We start from the raw sequence: 21,081 nt of genomic DNA, 5'->3' as shown, positions 1-21,081 counted from the left end.
GGAAAATAACCCTAGGCAAGGAGCCCCTTATGTGTTCCCCACCACCATCAATTTACAACTTTCATTTATTATTCTTCATAGAGTCTGTAGTATTTATTGTACTTTGTAATGTTACCTCAAAGTAAAGCTGTGTTCTGCCAGCTTTAATTTAGAACAAATGATATCAAACTGGGAACTGAAAAAGCAACATACTTTAAAGCTAATTGATGGAAGTTCATAGTACCAAGACACCTTGTAGAATTTTTTAAAAAGTAGTTTGAACACACACACTGCTTTTCTTCACCCTGGTTCACTGCAGACAGCATATCCAACAAATACCGAGTCACCAAGCTCAACTTGGCACCCCATTCAGCGTGGCATGCAGGGCGATTGCCCAGCTTGCCCACCCGTAAGGCCAACCTTAAGGGTTTCAGATACGGGCATCAGGAAGTAGTCACAGGGAGTACTATTGTTCAGAAGGAAAAATCACTGGAGACGTGTGGTGTTTTTAAAAAATATTTGTCAGGTTCCAACAGGGGCCTTCTGCAGTCAGCCAGCCCCTGCTGGTCCTGATGCTCGTGTAGCCGGCTTTGCCGGCCATGGTGTGTGCACGGTCCCTACCAGCGGCAGCATGATGTAGCACTTCTGGAGTCAAGCCCCAAAACAACCAGAAATGTGCCCTATGGGTTTATTTAAAAATGAACAAGTCCAACATACATGAAGCCATAAAGCTTAAGCACTCCTCCATTCAGAAAATCAACTCCCCCCACCCCCGGCATGGTGCCGTATCACTACACACTTAGATTGTTTTAGTTTATACCTAGTACTGCTCTCTCAGACTTCCCCAGTTCCAAAATCCTCCCTGTCAGACACAGAATGTAAGTTCTGGACAGACCTTGCAGGTTTTCAGGCCTGTCCTGATGTAGGAAGCCTGCTTTGTACTTTCTTTATTGCTTGCTCGGGTTGAATGGAATGCGTACAAAAGCAACGGAAGGGACCGAAGACAGAAGCAAGGAGAAGCAAACAAGTTTAAGGAAAATAACTTGTTTGTCCCAGAGATGAGATATCCTGTGACAACAGAATTCACTGTTCAATCCAGGACAGATGTCCAGATGGAAGCCTGACTGGGATGGCCAAAGCAGATAAGATTCACCAGACATTGATGGATGTTGCCTGAAAGTGCGAGTGCCCAAGCAAACGGTGAAGCAGGGTTGGACTAAAGGACAGAGACTATAAAAACCTGGTCAGCCCTAATTGAAAGTGCAGAGGCATGACATCAAAGTGGGACATCTGCATGCATGAAGATTGCTTCTTTCCAGTCCCAATCTATCAGCACAGCATGGGGTTCCCCCTCCCATTTCAGTGTATGAATGTACATATGAATGGGCTTGCTTTGCTAAGGAAACTTAGGATGTGCTTGTGATTGCTGACATATAGGAATATTTAAATAGTCTAATACATTGAATGAACGTTACTGGCATGATATGCTAATCTAAACTTTTGTGTCAGTTCTCATTTGGATCCTAAAAAACCCTGGTTTTCTTAGGATCCAAATGAGGTTTAGGAAAGTTTGTCTAGTCACCTAGGACAAAGGAACTAGACCATTTGGTATAAAACATTCTAAATAAATATAGTGAAGTGAAAGGAAATCTCCTGTGTGTATGAAGTACTAATAAGAGAGGCAGGCGGCTGGTGTGGTTCATACAGCCAGCAGCTGAAGCAATGAGAAGCAGTGAGCTTACATTAAAGCCACTCTCTTTCTCTGTATATTAGGGGTGTCTTGATAATGCCCAGGGTTCAAATATACACTGCCTAAAGGCTAATAAACAATAAACTCCAGCAAAAGATCCAACAACTAAAATGTACAGGTATGGTGTTAGAATGAAATGCGTTAAGTTCTAAATTGCTGAATAGGTAAGAGTATATTTTTATAGAAATGCTTTGACAAAGAAAACAAAGCTATGGCCATCTTGTAATATCCCCACTTTGTTGAGGTTCATCAGCTGCTGCCATTGAATGAATAACCAAGTTTCTTCCTCTGTATACCGCAAAAATGTTGATGACATAATCCCCATATAAGGGTGCAAATAACTCACAAATGTGTTAATACACAGACAATGAAAATATATCACCATTTTAAGGGTTCAATTGTTCACAGACAACAAATGTTACTTATAGAAGATTCAATATCAGAATCTACCAAATAGGCTATGGAGTTCCTAATTCTTTTAAAACCTACACATAGAGGGACAATCATTGCCTAAACTGATAAAAAATCTCTTTTGCATCTTTCCTAATTCTTCATAGTTTACATATGGGCAATATCTCAGACTGAAAAAGAACTCTTCTCATAAAAAGAATGACATCATTAAAAAATAATAATACAGGTTTAGGAATCAGCTGCCTGAGATAATTTATCCTCTTAGAGTAGTTCATTTTGCAGAGGATCAAGTGGATTTGTTCCCTAGACAATGGTTGTTAATTGATAGAACTAGGTATTCATTTAATAACATTACTTTCTCCTTTGAGTATTCCAATTTAACTCTTTCAATTTTAAAAAATAACATGTAAGCATTGGCACATGCTAAGAAACATTTCCAGTTACAGTGTTCTTCAACGTGTAGCCTCAGAAACTATTTGCTGCATTCTGATACTAATTTTTTCTAGAAGTAAAAGGACTTATTCAGGGACATTTTAAATGTAGTGCTTGTTCCACCTGTCTTTTATCTATCCATACGACCATTTTTGACCACCCATAGGATCACTATGTATTTAAACTGCGTCATTTAGGGTTGGACTTGATGGCCTTATAGACCCCTTCCAACTCTACTATTGTATTGCGGCCCAATGAGAGTGATTTATATTATTATATGCCAATGGGGGTTACTTTATGCTGGGAAAACATCACACAGTATTAGGACATGTACTGTGGAACATCTATCTAAGCTAAAAAATAGAATTATTGACGGACCTTTATAGAGCAATCCTATGGCCTCTAGACAGTGCCTAGACAGCTGCAGATCTCTTCCACTCTGCCCATCAAAAGAGCTATGAGTATGGAGACAGCTCCTCTTTCTGAGGTTGCAACAGAGATCTTAGAAGAGGCCAGGGAGGGTCGAAAGGGGCTGTTCTGATGGGAAAGAAGGGGGGGGGGAGGAAAGGCATGGATCAGCAAGATCCAGAAGCCTGCCTAACATGCATCCCTGCCCCCTTGAAGCTAAATGGACCAAGAGGCCAGCTGAGCTCAAAACAACAAAATTGGAGGAATGGGAGGCTGTAAAAGCCCCCGTCCTCTTCCTGCTCCACCTCGTGTTTGCCAGCAGGCTTTTCGATAGACAGAGCAATCCATTTTGTTGAGCAGTCTATAGAAAAACAGATTTCAAATTCCTGGTCATTGATAGTACTCTCATAAGTAGCGTTGCTTTCTTATCATCGTGTTCTTTCTGTAGAAAAGATACACTTACCTATTCAGGAATTTGGAACGTAACACCTTTCATTCCAAATGCACATGTGTGTATTTTAGTTGTTGGATCTTTTGGTGGGGTTTATTGCTTTTTAGCGTTTCAGCAGTGTACATTTGGACCATATTCCATGTGTAATGCACATGTATACACTTCGTAATAACATGCATATAAGACTTTTATAAGAATGTTAGAGTTTGGTCATGTAATTGTGGCAGTTGTATGCTCTTGGTATTTGCTAAAGAGCATACAAAAAGCATGGCCAGGCCTTGCTGGCAGGATTGGCTAGCATTCAGAACCATATAGATCAGCTTTTTCACCAGTAGGATCCTGGAGGTAAATCAGCTGCCTCATTTTCTTTTCTGTTGAATCTCTGCAGATGCCATAAAAGTATGCGGCACGCTATGTGCTCAGATTGAATTATTGGCAACCGCTTTATTGACCTTGCTCAGTCATTTGTTATCCACAACTTATTAAGCCCGGAATGTGATGATGCTGGGTAATATTCATCCATCAGTTTTGTTTTGCTTCCATTTCTTGTGAAAGCTGGGTGGTTAGGGAGTTTTTTTATGTCACCTAGCATTTGAAAATCCCAAAGGGAGACGTTTAGGCCTCTGTCCCTAACCTTGAAGTGTTAACATGCAACCTGATCCTATCAGACTGCTACAGAGGCAGTGGCACATGCAAGGTAATCATACTGAGCCAGCTGCTTGTTGGTGGAACCCATCTAATGAGAATCAGTGTGGTGTAGTGGCTAAAGTGTTGGACTGGGAGTCTGGAGATCTGGGTTCTAGTCCCCACTCAGCCATGGAAACCCACTGGGTGACTTTGGACCAGTCACAGACTCTCGGCCCAAGTCACCTCACAGGGTTGTTGTTGTGAGGATAAAATGGAGAGGATGAGGAGGATTATGTACGCCACCTTGAGTTCCTTGGAGGAAAAAAGGCAGGATATAAATGTAATAAATAAAAATATATTAAAATAATCAGAATGCCGTAGCCAGACAATTGACTAGGACTAGATATAGAGAGCATGTGATGCCCTTGTTACTACAGCTTTGTTCCTTTTCCAGGCATGGCTCAAAGTGCAGTGATTACTTATGAAGCCCTACGTTTAGTATTTACTTATTTTTATCCCATTCTTCAGCCAAAAACGGTTCCTGGCTGGAGCAGCTTACCATCAGTCAGCAAAACAAGAAAGTAAATGACTTGGGACCAAGCATTGTCCGATTATGAACCTGCCCTGGGTTTTAAGGTCTTTGAGAGAGGCCTTTCTCTCTCTGTCCCATGCATGTTTGGCAGGAAAAGACCTTGTGCCCAGACTTTGGAACTCCCTTCTTGGGGAGACCCCTCTTGCCTCCTCTCTGATGGTCTTCTGACATCAGGTTACAACTCTTTATATAGACAGGCCTTATGCTTGTCAAGCTGATCTGTTTTAGCTGCTGCTGTTTTTAACTAGCTGTTTTTTTTTATTTGCTTGTTTTATATACTGTTTTTATTTTATTTTATAGCATTCTTTTAATTTGTATGCTATCTTGTTTGTTCTTGGCTGCCTTGGGCATTATTGCGTGGAAAGGTGGGATATACATTTACCTCCTCCCAGGTAGATGATGAACACTATCGCAATTTATCTCACAGGTTCATACATGCACATTGATCGGTGAAGTCCATTGGTTTGTGAGAGGCAGAAGGTTAAACCATCTGCCCTCAGTGCCATGGCCCTAAGCCAAATTAGGGTTGCCACTGGCTGTATTTAACTATTCTTTAAAACAAGGAAGATCCAGTCTTGGATCCCTCATAATCTCATCTTGTTGTGCATTTAGAATCATATGCTGTTATGCCCCAAATACATAACCAATAAAAATAACAAATAAAACCTTTGACAAAAGTGTATTTTCTTCTATCAGATATTATTTCTATACTCATTATATTTAGTCTTGTCTTAATTGTAACAATATACGTTTTTTCTGAATGGACACTGAATAGCATTAATAAATTATTTCAAATTTATTTTACAAGGAGATTGTAATTGACTTGTGGTGTAGTTGAATGGACTTGTTCCATTTTCCAGATGCAGAACGCTAGAATATCGAAGTTGTTGAAAAGGTCTGTTGCAGGGTAGATGTGATGTCATTGCCATGAGTGCCAGTAATTACAGGAATAAAAATAAAACTATTATGCAAGCTATTCTCATAAGAGAAAATACTCTTGATTGGCTAGACATAGCAAGGAAGACATTGTGTTTGGATTACAGAAGGGATCTATTGTTCTCTGTTAAAGCTTTCAGAGAAATCTTTGTTGAATAACATGGCCATATGTGACAAGCTTTCAGAACAGAATGTTTATAAGGCTTTGGAAACCTCATAAGACATAACAATTCTTGGAGAATGGGGCAATGCCATAATTGTAATATGAAAGGAATTGAGGTGGCAGAATTACAAGATATGTACAAGAAGTTTGTTGTAGAATGTCCCAGTGGAGGGCTCTATTTGCATGAATTTAAGCAGTTTTTTGGCATTAGCAACCAGAGTGAAGCATCTGAATATGCTGAGAGTGCATTTAAATCCTTTGACAGGAATGGGGTGAGTTTTACTTTCAAAGATAATGTAGGTGAGTTCTGTGTGCATGGAATTAGCTCAGTATAATGACTTATTGCCCTAGAAGAGCCATTCAAAAATGGCAATTATTCTATCATTTTTGGATCATTTTATAAAATGTTGATTCTTAGCAGGGGGTTACATAATTGTTTTCTTTTCATATTTCAGGATAATATGATAGATTTCTTGGAATATGTAGCAGTTTTAAATCTAGTACTAAGAGGAAAACCTGAGCATAAATTGAAGTGGTCATTTAAAGTGCATGACACTGATGGGAATGGCTTTCTAGATAAGGCTGAACTACGGAAAATGGTGAAGGTAAGAAATCATTATTGAACAGAGATTTTTGCTATGGCAAAATTATACCAAGCCACGAACTTCTTCATATGTAACCAAAAGAAATCAAAGAGGGGAGCTCAGAAGGTGGCAACAAGAAAAAGGGCCTTCTCAGTGATGTCCCCCCACCCCTAATTATAGCATAATCTCTCCAGTGAGGCTTGTCTGGTGCCAGCACTGTGATATTTTCAGTGCAAGGTTAAGACTTTCCTCTACTCTCAGGCATTTGGCAACACATGATAAGGTTTTTAATCGGGTGCTGGGATTTCATATACTTGATTTTGTGTGTGTGTGTGTGTGTGTGTGTACGCACTGTCTGTTTATATATTTCTGTATAAATTGTTCTATATTATATAAAATACTGTATTTTTTAAAAAAAAAATCTTAGTAAACCAGTCTATTGGCTATTGAGTAGTATAGAAATGTAATAAACGAATGAAATGAATGAATTCGCATCAGGTCAGATGAATAACTGGATGAAAAAAGAGGACAACTTTATGGCGCGTTTTAAGATTTTACTGTTAGACAAGGACTGAAGGGAAGGGAGGAAAATGAGATACTGTTCATTGGCATTATCAATATGCATAAGTGGGGGAAAACCACTTTGCTTTGGAACATCTATACAAATTCTGGGTTGAGGGAGTAAGCAAGAAAGATGTACTGCCTGTCTTAACAACTGACTGTACTTCTATAGAGGAGCTTTCTTCAGCTTTAAAAATCATGATCGTAGAGAAGTGATTCAGTGCCAGAATGTTTGGATGTTTTGGCCAGCAGTTCATTGTCCCTTTCAAAAGAAAAGAAAAGGGGTGGGGCGGGGTGGGGCAGGGAAGCTCCATTGACAAAGGCGTTGTGGGTTTATTGCTCAGTTCTTTTGACTTGCTGCTCACTCTGCCATTTTGCATGCCCTGCCTTGTCTTGCACATCTTGGCTTGTCTGACAAGACGAATCCCTTGCCCTGCATCCTCTGTGGAACACCTTATTTCTCTCTCATCTGTGGGAATCTGAGAAGAGTTTGCCTCGCTTCGGGGCACTGAACTACATCAGTTTCAGCACCCTCATCCAGGCTTCCCCAACCTGGTACCATCCAGATGTTTTGGACTACAGCTCCCATAGCTACCTAGGAATTATGGCAGTTGTAGTCTAACACATGTATAACACATCTGGAGAGGAAGGCTGCCATAGAAGCACAGTAATAAACTGGATACTGCTTGCTGTATCCAAGACTCTCCCAACCTCTCCTGGCTGCATAGATGCCAGACAGTTGACTGGATGCATCAGCTTTAGAAGTACTTTAAAAACATTGGATGGGACAGCTTGCCTGAATTGACTTTCCTATCCAAGACAGACAATTGGCATTTTCAGAGCTGACATTGCTAATGATCTATTGTAAAAATCTGCATGGGGTGGGCAGCCACTCATTACAGATTTTCACATAGGATAGAACAGATCCAAGTTCCTGCTAGCACAACATTATTTGCAGTAATGGAATGATTCAGTTGGAATGATTCAGGCCTATCCAATTGAATTTTAAGATGCCTTTTAATAATGTGCTGCTTTTTAATAATGTATTAGTTTTATATGTTTTTAATCAGTTATATGTATTTTATGGTGTTTTATATTTGTGTTGTACCTCGTCCTGATCCAGAGGTAGAGGCAGATAATAAATAAATAATAATTATATTGTCCCATCAAAATTATTTATCTCATTACATAATAAATGTCATGGTAATCCTAAAACCATTTCTTCTGCAGTAGTTCTTTTGCTGTGTCATGAGAAATGCATGCCATGTTTTTTGTACAAATTATTTGGTCCCTAGTTTTAAGTTGCTATTTGATATCTCAGTTTGAATATATTTCTCAGCCTTCATGAGTAACAGTACAATTGTATACATGTCTACTCACAGGTAAGTCCCATTGATTTCATTGAGGCTTACTCCTAGGTAAGTAGGCATAGGACTGCACCTTAAATCTTTTTTAAAAGATCTTGATCCTATCAAAAACTAATCGACATCAAGATCTGCTCTTTAGTATTCCTTGAGACATGAGCACTTGCCAGGGCCAGGCAAAGCTGGTAATATGCCCAGGCTAGATGGGAAATGTAGGCCCCATTTCAAACTACTCATTAAATTTTTTTTAATCAGTTCTAAATACATATTATTTATTATTTATTTTTATTTATCATATTTATACCCCGCTCCTCAGCCAAAAAAGGCTCTCGGAGCAGCTTACACTTAGCAAAAAAGACAGTCCCTGCCCTCAGGCTTACAGTCTAATAAAGACATGACACACAAGGAAAAGGAGTTCAGGAGGGAAGAGGTAAAGAGAGAGAGAAATTAAGTGGACTGGGAAAAGGGCTGATGGGATTGTCCTGTTCCCGAAGGAGGGGAGTCCAACTGGAGCAGGCCCCGATGTTTCCTCGGCCTGCTCCTGTCCCCTCGGTCCTTCTTCTTCCCCACAGGGCCAAGATGGCAGTTTGCCCTGTGGGGGTAGGGGAAGAGTCCAACAGGAGCAGGCCCCAATGTTTCTTCGGCCTGCTCCTGTCCCCTCGGGCTTTCTTCTTCCCCACAGGGCCAAGATGGCAGTTTGCCCTGTGGGGGTAGGGGAAGAGTCCAACAGGAGCAGGCCCCGATGTTTCCTCGGCCTGCTCCTGTCCCCTCGGTCTTTCTTCTTCCCCACAGGGCCAAGATGGCAGTTTGCCCTGTGGGGGTAGGGGAAGAGTCCAACAGGAGCAGGCCCCGATGTTTCCTCGGCCTGCTCCTGTCCCCTCGGTCTTTCTTCTTCCCCACAGGGCCAAGATGGCAGTTTGCCCTGTGGGGGTGGGGGAAGAATCCAACAGGAGCAGGCCCCGATGTTTCCTCGGCCTACTCCTGTCCCCTCAATGAACCAGAACGATTTATAAAAATAGTAATGGCAAGCACTTTTATTCAAGATGCATATAAGACATCACTTCTTTACATTCAGAAATGCTTTACGTGCTTTTCTTTGGGCAAATTCATCAACAACAGAAAAATCAAGCAACTTTACCTTGTCAATGTTAATGTTCAAAACTGCAAATCCACTCAAATGTTCTTGCACCATTGCGGACCGAAAGTATGACTTGATTCGTTTTAGGACACTGAAGCTCCTCTCATTAGAGGCCACTGTTGCTGGCAATGGCAGAAAAATTGCTACTTTGTAACAAATCCTTACCAAAGGGCCCCCCTTTGTCTCTACCAGGGGGACTCGGAGTAGGCCCCCTCAAAATTGTAGCTCCATGCCAACTGCCCCCCCCCCCCCTGCCCAGCCCTGGCACTTGCAATGCCAACTGAAGTCCTCATGAAGTTTTGGGGGTATGTTTGAAGTGCCTTAATACCTGATAGAAAGAAATTTGTTTGTGATTTTCTAGGATACATGGGCACCATAAGCAGCTGTTCAATATAATTTCTTTAAGGCTGTAGTCCTACTCTCACTCATTTCTAAGTCCCATTTAACTTGCTGGGCTTACAAATGAGTAGACATCCTAAGATTATGCTGTCTGTGTACAAATGAAGGGAAGGTATTCCAAACAGGACCACACAGACTATTGTTCCTAAAAGCAAATCTATTATGGAATTCACTACCACAAGATATAGTGATGGCCACTAATTTGGATGGCTTTAAAAGGGTGTTGGATAAATTCCTGGAGGAGAGGCTACTAGTCCTGATGGCTATGTGCTCCCTCCAGTATCAGAAGCACTAAGCCTATATACAACAGTTGCTAGGGAACATGGGCAGGAGGGTGCTGTTGCACCTGTGTCTTGCTTGTGGCTTCCTGGTCGACAGCTGGTTGGCCACTGTGTGAACTGAGTGCTGGACTAGATGGACCCTCGGCCTGATCCAGCATGACTCTTATGTTCTTAAAATAATTGCTTTAATTCAATATAATAAAAATTTCATGAGGTTTGCACTTGTCAGCCTAATTTTGGCAGGCTGAAGTAGATTCTTCCCAGAGGACCTGAGTGTGCGGACATAGTCTTCAATTTAGCCCTGGCTTCATTCCTTTCCCCTTTCTCTGTTTCTTCCCTGTGTCGACATCTAAATTGTAATCTCCTTTGGCCAGTGGCCTGGCCTCTCATTCTTTGTAAAGTGCCATATATGGATGGTGCCATAATAATAAATGAATCATATTTCAGAGTGTCTATAATGTCAAACAAGGATGGGCAAGAAATACAGATACTCAGATGTCAACGACGGAGGAAGTGTGTGACAGAATATTTCAACTAATGGATGAAAACAATGATGGTAAATGTATCCCAAAGTACATTTGTTTCTCTGTTTGAACCAAGTTTTCAATGCACATGTCTAAGCTACCCTACCAGCCAGTCAGGAAAAAAATGACATGACCCATTGAGCTTTCAGTCTTACTGCCATAAAAGTATGGGACAAAGACGTTCCTCTCCCACACACTTCTGTTCTTAAGCTCTACATTTTATATGTGATGGGAACTTAGCTTTTATGAATAGGTGGTAGCTAATAGACTGTAATCAACACAAAGTTAAAAAAATGTCCAAACTATATTCAAGTGCAAAAAAGCAAGCAAAATCTGACCTTTATATAAAGTACAGTCTTGATAACCAAAATGCTTCTGTTGTTTCTTTATTTTATAATAGGGTTGAGTTTCTCTATTGTATATTCTTCCATATTTAAATACTAAGCAAATTCTGATATCAATCTTGAAAATACTGAAGTACTTCCTAACAAGTCCAGGATTGTGTTCATACCACTACACAGAATGTGATTAGTTATGGGGATGCTTGATGCTTGCTTGCTTCCAGTCATGCAAGAATGGAAAATAACAGCTCAGTCTTAGACATGTTTTCTGAGAAACAAGTCCTACTGTATTCAGTTGCAATTACTTCCATGTACATGTACTTAGAATAGCAGCCTAAGTTGATTATCTTCAGAAATTAGGGAAGGATGGCCAATCGTGTGGAGAAGAGGGTTAAGCTTCCCTGATAAAACTTCAGCTGTTAGCCATGCTATATAGACAATAGAGCTTAACCAAACAGATTTTTCCGGAAATCTCTCCAAGTTACGTAACTGTGTGAACAATGCAATTATTAGTGTCTTACTTAACAGAATCACTGGGAGATGCTTAAGCATCCAAACTATAAAGACTGGAATGTTTTAAGTCTGACATAACTGTTTATTATAAAGTATAATTCTAAAACGGATGGCTCTACTTCAGGAAACTGCAAGTTCAATGCGCCTGTTGCTGTCCTTCCTGACCATTTATCTAGTGGCTGGGAGGAAAAGGGAAGGAAAGCAACACTATACACTTGTTTTTCACTTCCACTTCCCATTTAATAGTTGTTCACAAGGTTAGTGTGAGAACTGTATATATGTGTATTTCTCCAAAACATTTTCAAAGAAGTGCGGTACCAGATCACTGGTACTTTAGCCTTAGAACTTGGCTTCAAATACTTTGTGGATAGATTTTGCCCTCATAATATCTTAAGGATAAGGAATTTCTTTTCCCAAATTGTTTCTAAAGTTTGAGAACAGCAATTGTTGTTCAATGTTTCATTTTGCAATCTGCAAAAGCAATCTTCAGCTGACTGAAGTGGAGAACACAATGGCCAGTTACCAATAAGTAGGTAGAGGATGGCAGCCTAAATATCTTACTAAGTTCCCTGGCTTGTGTTTGATACTCTTATTTTAAAGCAGTCGTATTGAGGTATATTGATGACTGGTTTAAGTTTCTGATGGAATCTCTAATCCATCATTTTTCTTTATTCTTCCAGGAAAGATTTCATTGAAAGAGTTTGTTGATGGAATGCAAAGAGATGAATGGGTAAGCAAAATGCTACATGTAGACATAAATCCCACAGAATGGATCCTTGAACACCAGGAAAAAAGGAAGGCAGATGTAAAGGATCAGACACCAAAGGAAAAAGTTACGTTGTATGCTGCCGGGGTGGCAGAGGTTCGTAAGGATTCGGATTAGGCAATGAAGACACTGGAAAGTTCCTCTTTAAACTTTGTTTATTCAAGGAAGAGGATAAATCACACACAACATAAGAAACCGGATACATAAATTCATGCCCCTTCTGTTGCTGAGGAACCCCTAAATCAGTATGGACATGCTCCTAAGCCAACATGTTGTGGCACACTTCACAATTCCGGCCCACGGTGAGGTTCACCTTGAAGGGAGTCCTTTGGGTTTACATCCCCTCCACCAGTGACTGCCATGTAGATTGCCTATTCATCATACAAGTGTTTTTGGTCTTACTGGTAACATACACCTGACAATGAGTAGCTCATTGTTTCTAGCCCAAAACTCCTGGTCCCGGGTACAGCAAAGACTTAGACATAGAGAAGACTTATTGTATGCATCAAATCCTAAAATAATAATAACAACAACATTTATATGCCGCCCCATAGCCAAAGCTCTCTGGGTGGTTAAATAATAAAATGTTATGTTATGCTTTAGTTCTATGCCACCTTTTGGCTAAAAGCCCCCCAAAGCGGCTCACAAAGACACACACAGAATTCAACTATACTAAATGCAAGTTTGCATCAGAAATATCATACCAATATACTACCACAACAATATTCAACAATATACTAAACAACAACACAACAGTATACTACATAAAAGTTTACAGCAGAGCAGATAAAAAAATAACAGCCACTAAAAAGACAGACATTAGAAAAACCCATAGCTTAGGGTGAGCCAGCTGTTCTATTTTAAGATATGAGCTGGCAACTAGCTACTGCTATCCTCCTCACCACACCTTAAGCTTACATTCTGTTCCTATTACCCTCCACCCCAGTTGATTAGCATGTTGTCCAAACTCAGCCTCTGCTTCCACTGTACAAGTGCTTGTACCTAGCAACTATCTTTTAAATAAAGTACTGTATCATTCTCTCCTCTGTGTGGCTGAATGTGGAAAAAAGGGAGACATGTACAGTTGTAGTAACCATGTGTCACTAGGAAAATGGGGTGGGAGGAGAGAGATGACAGTGTTTATATTAGCCCTCTTAGGATAGTGTTCTTTGGCATAGAAAATTGAGAATTTGGAAATCATGAGTTTAGCTCATTCAAAAGATAAGTGCTTAGAAGGCAGGGAGGACCTCTAGTGGTTAGTTGTAAAAAATCTCTAGCCTAAATAGAAGCAAGCTTGAGATGTATTGAAAGAATGTGAAACATCCTCAGTTAACAAACTCAAGATGTGTAGAAATATGAACTAATAACAAATGTGTGATACACAGGTTCAATTCTAATAGTACTTTAATGATCCAAATCCTTCAAGATGGTGAACATCTCTAGTGACTTACTTTAGAGTAACACTAACTTACCTATAAAAAATATTTTGCCTTTCTAAAGCCAGAATACTATAAGGGGAGGGGGAAGGCAAATTCAGAAGAGATACATGTCCTCTACCAAGGAAGCATACCTATGCAATGTGCACATAATTCATGGTTCACATCATTTATGAGGCAGGATCTTTGGATCTGGAGTGCATTGTCATCATCATGCAAATGACTCAAAGCTCTATTTTTCCTTTTCATCTAATTCACATGAGTTGTTGGATTCTCTGACCGGATGACTGGCATTCAACCTGTTCTGGATAGGCTTACACACCACATAAAGGATAGGGGTTTGTAGCTTGGAGGTACATCACTGTCACTAAAGTTGCAGGTAGCTTCTGTGGCGTGAGTGTCTTTTATCAGCCAATAAAAACTCAACCAACATCCCAGTTATGACCCAATCTGGATGTAGATAACCAGTCTTCAGCTATCCATGCGCTGATAACCTCCCATCTGGATTATGGCAATGCATGGTACATGGGGCTACCTTTGAAGACAGTTTAAAAATATTCTGCTGGTGCGGAAAATAGCAGCAGAAGATTTGACTGGGACCAGGTGTTGTGAACATATGATGCTATTTTCTTGTCTTTACTGGCTTCTGATTGATTTCCAGGCCCAATTCAAAATGCTAGTCCTGACCTATAACATCATGCATGGTTGGAGACCTTAGTATTTTAAGGAACAACTTTTTCCATATGCACCTACCAGTGCCTTAAGATAATGAACTGAGGTCTTTCTCCAAGGGTGTCCTCAGATTTAAGTATGGAGTGAGGCAACGAAAGAAAGGGCCATTTCAGTAATGTTCCCCAGTTGTGGAAGGCTCTCCCTAGAGAGGCACACCTGCCACCCACTGGCCTTGTTCAGACAAAATGCTAAACCATGATGGTTAAGCATTTTGAGCTAAACATTATGGCTTAGTGTGTCAGTTGAACAATGTTGGCTACATAACCATGGCTATATAATGACAGTTTAAACACACTCTCTAACCACTTGCTGCAAAAGGATTAGCAGCCTAGCCATGGCTTAGCATATTGTGACCCTGTTCAGAAGACACCTTAAAAGACTTATTCACCATGGTTAAAGCCATGGTTTAAGATGTCTTCTGAACAGGCCCATTGTAACATATTTTCAGTACCAGGCAAAGACCTTCTTGTTCACTCAGAATTTAAAACAGTTTGCAATAGCTCTTATTATTTTAAAGATTCTTAAATTTACTTTAGTCTCTATTTTAACGGTTTTAGTCTCTATTATTTTATAACCCTATTGGATTGTTGCCACTATCCATGTGTGTTTTTATTTTCTGTGCTGGTAGTACTACCTTGTGGTAATATATATTGTATTATGCTTTTATTTTTTGACAATTTGTACAACGCCTAGAGATCTAGGTTGATAGGAGACCAATAAATGCAAATAATAAACAGATAAATAATGTAAAAGAGTTGGATTGAAGATGCTAAGTACTTCTGATGAGGTGCCATCTGAAGAAGTGGACAGTTTCTACAAAAGCTTATGCCAGAATAAATCTGTTAAGTCTTTAATGGGTCACAAAACTGTGTTGTTTTTAGAAGATTACAGAAAGGCATGATTTGGTTAAATTTGACTGTCAGAAGGTGGGCTTTGTGCATTTCTTTAAGCCCCTTCCCGCATTTTTCCTTCATAGTTGAAATAGTTCTAAAACTTCTTCCCCTCCTTCTTTTTTAAACATTGTCAGGACCTCAATTCCTTAAAACCACCTTACGTACTGTCACAAATCTATATTTTTCAACATTCACGTTTTCCTTCCCTGTACTGAGAAAATATATAATTCACGGCTATTGCCTTTCGACACGATGCCTCTTGTACCTGATATCAAGTACTATCTTGGATATAAGCCACCCTGAGAATATGGTTACATGGCGGCAAACGCACACGTGAAATTAAAAATAAAATACTACCTCCCCTGCGAATTAAATAAATACTTCTCCCTCGCAGTGCCATGAGCCATGACGACCACTAGGGATCGCCGTGTGGGTGGAAAGACTGGGGTACACCCGGCTGACGGGGGGTGGGCCGACTTGAGTGACGGCTGAGTTTACCTGTTCGCTGATTGGCTGCGCTCTCGCCTGCGTACACGGCACGTACTGACGTTTTCCAGGCTCGCGCGTGCCGTCGCAGTCGTCGCGAAACTCCTGGTCCGGACATCACATCGGTGATATCGGGATGACGATCCCGGCCAGCTTCTGGGCTGCCTGGAGCGGGCCGAGGAGGAGTTGGCGACGCGGCCTGTAAAGACCGGGTCTCCACACCGAGTCGCCGCCACCGCCGCCCCTTGCCTCTCCCTGAGGGGGTTGAGCGTGCTCCGGGCTCCTTCCCTTCAACCGCCAGGTGAGCGCTGCCAACCTCCCCCTCCCCCTCTAGAGAAAGAGGGTCCAAACCGGAAGTGTTTACCTTCTTCGAAGCCCTGCCCCTTAAAGGGGCGCGTCGGCCTCCTCGACCTGGCCCTGGCCCCACCTGGCGCCTTATCATAAAAGGCATCGGCTATGAAACGTCTAGAGACGAGATGGTCCCTCAGATCCCCGCTGAAATAGGGTCTGTCCCTGGAGAGGAACAGGTCTTCCTTTCCCAGCCAGTCGTGCCCCATAGGGAAAGAGGTCAGTTCCATCAGCCTATGCATGTTTACTATTACTATGCAAGTCCCACTGGAGCTGACTCCCATGCAAGTAGAATTGCAGCCTAGTTGTTAGTGAAGGATCCATGAAACAAAACGCCCGTGCGCCCCCCCCCCCCAAATCTGTAATGCTCACGGGTGAAACACACGAGACACACTTGCAGTTTGATCCTAAGCATGTTTACTTAGAAGAAAGTGCCATTGAGTTGAATGGGATTTACTCGTAAGTGTGCTTTGGATTGCCCTCCAGATTCTTTCACTTTCACCGTTGCTAGTCCTCATGGTGTCTGCTATCTATTGTTTCAAGATGAGGTGGGATGAAGACTGACTTGTCTTTGTGTGCACACAGATGGGCATCTTCTATTTAGAGAGAGCTAGAACCCACCTAGAAAGAAGTGCTGAGGATTTCACCCCCTAGCACAGAATGCTTTAATCTCAGAGGTTTGGTAGCTGGACAAGAAAATTACATGCAGCATTCATAGAACTACCAATATTTAGATCTGTGAGAAGTTACAGGATCTCTTAAAATTGTTTTCATTAGAGTTGATCCTATTGAAGTTGTTAGGACTTATTCCTGAGTAGATAGATTGCCTTAAAATGGGTTATATATACCCTGCTGTGGTATGTAGAAGAGTTGGATTGAAGACCTGAAGTATTTGTTCTCCCCTTCCCCCCTCATCAAAGCTGAAATGTAAATATGTAATAAAATGTAGTCTGTTTTTGGAAAGGAGTGGAACACAACTCTTGTCTTGCGTTCCTTAAAAATGTGCAATAATTAGATGGTGGTAAGTTCATAGAAATTAAAACCTGCTTGTAGTTCAGATAAAAGGTAATGGAGCACATACTTTGCTTTTGTGCTCTCTCTCTGTTTTTGCCGACAGAAGCAGATGAGTTTAAAGAGGGATTTATAGTTGGGAGGTGACAGTTGGTTTGCAGATTATGGAGGTCAAAGTAAAACAATAACCATCTGTGGATTTTGTTGTCAAATATTATACATACATTTGAGTATTATAAATAGTTCTGAGGTTTAATGTCAACTTGAAGAGGAATCCCTAATTGATAAACCTAAATATGTTTAATCATGGTTTTTCTCAACCCGTTTTTAGTTAAAGGAAAATCTTCAGTCCTTTAACTGTGGTTGTACGGAGTGGGGAGGAGTTTGTGTAAATTCATACATAGATTTAGAGTGAAGGGAACATTGTGAAGTTGATGGCAGTCAGCTGTGAAATGCACAATGATAAAATACATTAAATAATTAAATTCAACTTTATACTACAAATCATAAACATCAAAGCAAGTTTTTTTTTAAGATTGTGATCCTATACACACGTGGGATTAAACCCCATTGAACTCAGTGGGGCTTAATTCTGAGTAAACATGCATAGGATTGCACTGAAAGTCAGTGTGTATTAATTAGACGGGGTAATATCCAACACTATATGAAAGCAAAGCATGCTCATGCAATGGATCTTTACTTTCACCACCTCCCCACTGCAGCCCCTTTTACTCCCCCAAAAGCCTCACCAGAAGGTCAAGAGGACCTAGCAAACATTGTTGGCTGTATCCTATAGGGCTTCAGTGTATATCTGTGTGTGGGAATTAATTGCCAGAATTGAGAATCTTAAGCAAGCTGTGCAAGATTATTTCACCAAATTGCAGGCAATTCCCCCTCCCACTGTAAGGGAGAGGAGGAGAAGGGTAAGATCTGTTATGTGAGCTTGTCTCCTGCATGCACAGTGTTAGCTATCACTCTTGTAATTTAACTTGGATTGAATTTTTACTAAGCTTCTTGCAAGCAATTCCTATTATATGCAAGTTAACATGCTTAGAATTTTAGCCCTTAGATACAAAAATCATTGGTTGGTTGCATAAGGCTTCTCTTAAGAATTATGATTTTCAGTTTTGAAATTATTAATTTTGTAAATGTGGAAATGTCCTATGGGTAATTTCAGGTTGGCTAAAACTATGATATTTTTCATAAAGCTTCATGTGTTATGGGGAAACACTGTCTCTATGAATTTAGTAAGGATGATTCACTGGCCATGTGTAAATGTCCTATTTTGGGTATAGAATCTTACTCATTTTCGGAAAGCATTAAGCACAAAAACATTTAATGTAGAATAGAATGTAATATTCTGTTTAAGTAACTCACAGCTAGGCTTCCAAATGGTCTCCCTATAATTATGGAAATGCTGCAATGTAAAAATGTTATCACACCAACATAGAACTGCCTCTGTATAACATTCCCATTTTTTTAATTGAACTTGCTGTGCAAGTCTTTAAAAATGACTTCACTTAGATATCTGTGTGTATGAATGTGCAGTGCATTTCAACAACGCCCCCTTAAAGCTATGGATAATACTTTGTGTGAAAAGGGCTATACTTTTATTTATAGAACAGCAAGTTTAAAGTAAACTGAGTAGATAAGGCACAACAACATAAAAGGACCTGCAGAATATATGTGTAATGAGAGAAGTAAAATGATCCCAGAATGCAGCAAACAAATAACTGTTAAAGAATTGTTTATTTGACCTAACATATGCACGCTGAGCACAAAATGTGGAAATAAAACATACTTTTAAAAGATTGAAATGTTTCCTATGTGAACTGCACTTCTGTGTAGGAATTTAATGCAAACATAAATAACAAGTGGTCTCTTTGGCTTGGAGCAACTTTTACCAATTTAGGTCCACATTTGGATTTCTGCAATACATTGTATGTTACGTTGTCTTTGAAAATGGTTTGAAAATTTCAGATGGTACAGACTATAGGGTGCAAGATAGTGTACTGGGACTGGATGTTAGCTACATATTAAGCATATTAGGTACTCTGTTTCCAGTCAGTTTCCAGACTCAGTTCAAGGCCCTGGTTTTAATGCCCTTCATGGCTTGGGACCTTGGCATTTGAAGAAACACTTCTTCCCACAAATATCTTCCTGGACCCTGAGATCTTCATCTGAGGCCCTTTTTCGACTGCCCCTGCCAAGTGAGGTATGGCAGCTACCTGTGAAAGGTTGCAGCTGATAATATTGTTTGAGCTCTGTTGATTTATCAATTTTCTTTTACCTGTTCCTGACATTGTTTAGAGATCCTAAGGCCTCCCAGCACCTGACCATGCTCTGATCCAGAAAAACATTTCGTTATGCTCAAGAGTGTATCTAATTGTATCTCTCCCATTGCCAGAAATGGCAGAGACTGATGTTTTCTCTCCATCAATGGATGGCAGAAAAATACTGCAAACTCCTCCTCTTTCCTGACCTCCATTCTGCCAGCAAGAACAGACAGGTTTATAGGAAGGAGCAGAGTCTCTGATATATGGGGCTACACTCTTGAGATAATAAGATTGCTCTCTTAGGTTGCAAGTCTATACCTGCTTACCAGGAAGTATTTATTCATTTATTTATTTAATTTATACCTCCCCTTTCTATGAAAAAAGGGCATTCAAAGTGGCTTGCAAAAACAATTTAAAATAAATGAAAACAATAAAACATATTAAAATACAATAAAAACATAACAACTATAGAATAAAAATAGTATCCCTGCCTCGATCAAAACGGAGAGGCAGGTAAGAAATTTATTATTATTATTATTATTATTATTATTCAACCCACAGGTCCATTGACAGTCCAAAGGCCTTCTTGAATAAAGCAGTCTTTGCCTGCTATTGGAAGGATAGCAGAGAGGGAGGAAACCCATTGAACTCAGGCTTACTTTTGAATAGACATACTGTAAAATATTGTTACTCTGGAAGGAGAAGGTTCTTCTTACCGTATTTCTTCGATTCTAAGACACACACTAATTTCAGTACCACCAACAGAAAAAAGCTTTGATTCTAAGAAATAATAAATGCATCCTCAATTCTAAGACACACCCCATTTTTAGAGATGTTTATATGGGGGAAAAAGTGTGTCTTACAATCGAAGAAATACGGTAGGCCCTTGGCTTCTCAAGTGGTAGATGAAGCCTGGGCAATGAAGCCTTCTTCCAAAGTAAGTTATTCTACTTTCAATATAGCATATGCAAATTTTAAGAAAATCCTTTACCGTGAAGTGCAGGTATGATTTGAATGTTAGTGATTCTAATAGAGCTTTTAAATATGTAGTTGCTTATTCTTACATCTTTGGCATGTTAATTATGTCTTAAATAACTTTGATGGTTAAAGGTAAAATGTCTTTTCCAAAAAGTACTTCAGTAATATGTGGCTGGATGGGTAGGGAGTTTCCTACTGTGCTGTTAAGCTTATTTAGTAACACTTGCCAATCCTGAAAAGTCACCTTTATCATTAACATTCATAAGCACAGGTGCTTGACTAGAGACAGTTTTTAGGTAGGAGAAACAGGGACTCTGATCTAAAGCTGGGTGTAGTGAGAGCTGTGTTTGGTATGGAGCTTTTAACTTTCTTTTTTTAAACAGCAGTTTCTCAGTGCTTCATTGAAAGCAACTTCTGAAGCAGCATTCCATGAAATATGGCAGAGCTGCTATTTACAAAAGAAAAAGAAAAGACTTGCTGTATCCATATAAGCCTGTATACAACCCTAATGGGCCTGACTTGATTGGAGCCATTGTGAGAAGGGAAGCCCAAGTGAAATCAATGTGACTTAATTCCATGTAATTGCATTTCAGCATGAGGGTGTGTCCAGGCATGTGCAAACAAGACACAAGTGGGTTTTTTCCTCCTGTGAAGCTTCTCTTGCCTTCAACTCTCAAACAATACATGTACAGATCCTACCC

The 21,081-nt window shown here is 40.2% G+C and overlaps 2 protein-coding genes across 4 annotated transcripts in view; both read left to right on the top strand.

Annotated features, from left to right (window-relative positions):
- The first annotated feature begins 5,826 nt into the window (after positions 1-5,826).
- On the top strand, positions 5,827-12,337 carry LOC134393398 (guanylyl cyclase-activating protein 2-like). Its single transcript, XM_063118426.1, has 4 exons — positions 5,827-6,021; positions 6,205-6,354; positions 10,524-10,632; positions 12,135-12,337. The coding sequence occupies exons 1-4, from the start codon at positions 5,827-5,829 to the stop codon at positions 12,335-12,337; spliced, it is 657 nt and encodes a 218-aa protein (XP_062974496.1).
- Positions 12,338-15,864: 3,527 nt separating this feature from the next.
- Positions 15,865-21,081, top strand: part of LOC134392778 (golgin subfamily B member 1-like) — a 68,854-nt gene continuing 63,637 nt past the window's right edge. For all 3 annotated transcript variants that reach the window (XM_063117391.1, XM_063117392.1, XM_063117390.1), the window contains exon 1: positions 15,865-16,068. The gene's annotated coding sequence lies outside the window, so the exon portion shown is untranslated. The remainder of the gene's footprint in view (positions 16,069-21,081) is intronic.

Source organism: Elgaria multicarinata, chromosome 2 (genome assembly GCF_023053635.1).
Source record: "Elgaria multicarinata webbii isolate HBS135686 ecotype San Diego chromosome 2, rElgMul1.1.pri, whole genome shotgun sequence".
NCBI classification, from domain to species: Eukaryota; Metazoa; Chordata; class Lepidosauria; order Squamata; family Anguidae; genus Elgaria; species Elgaria multicarinata.
This window is presented reverse-complemented; position numbering and strand designations above follow the sequence as displayed.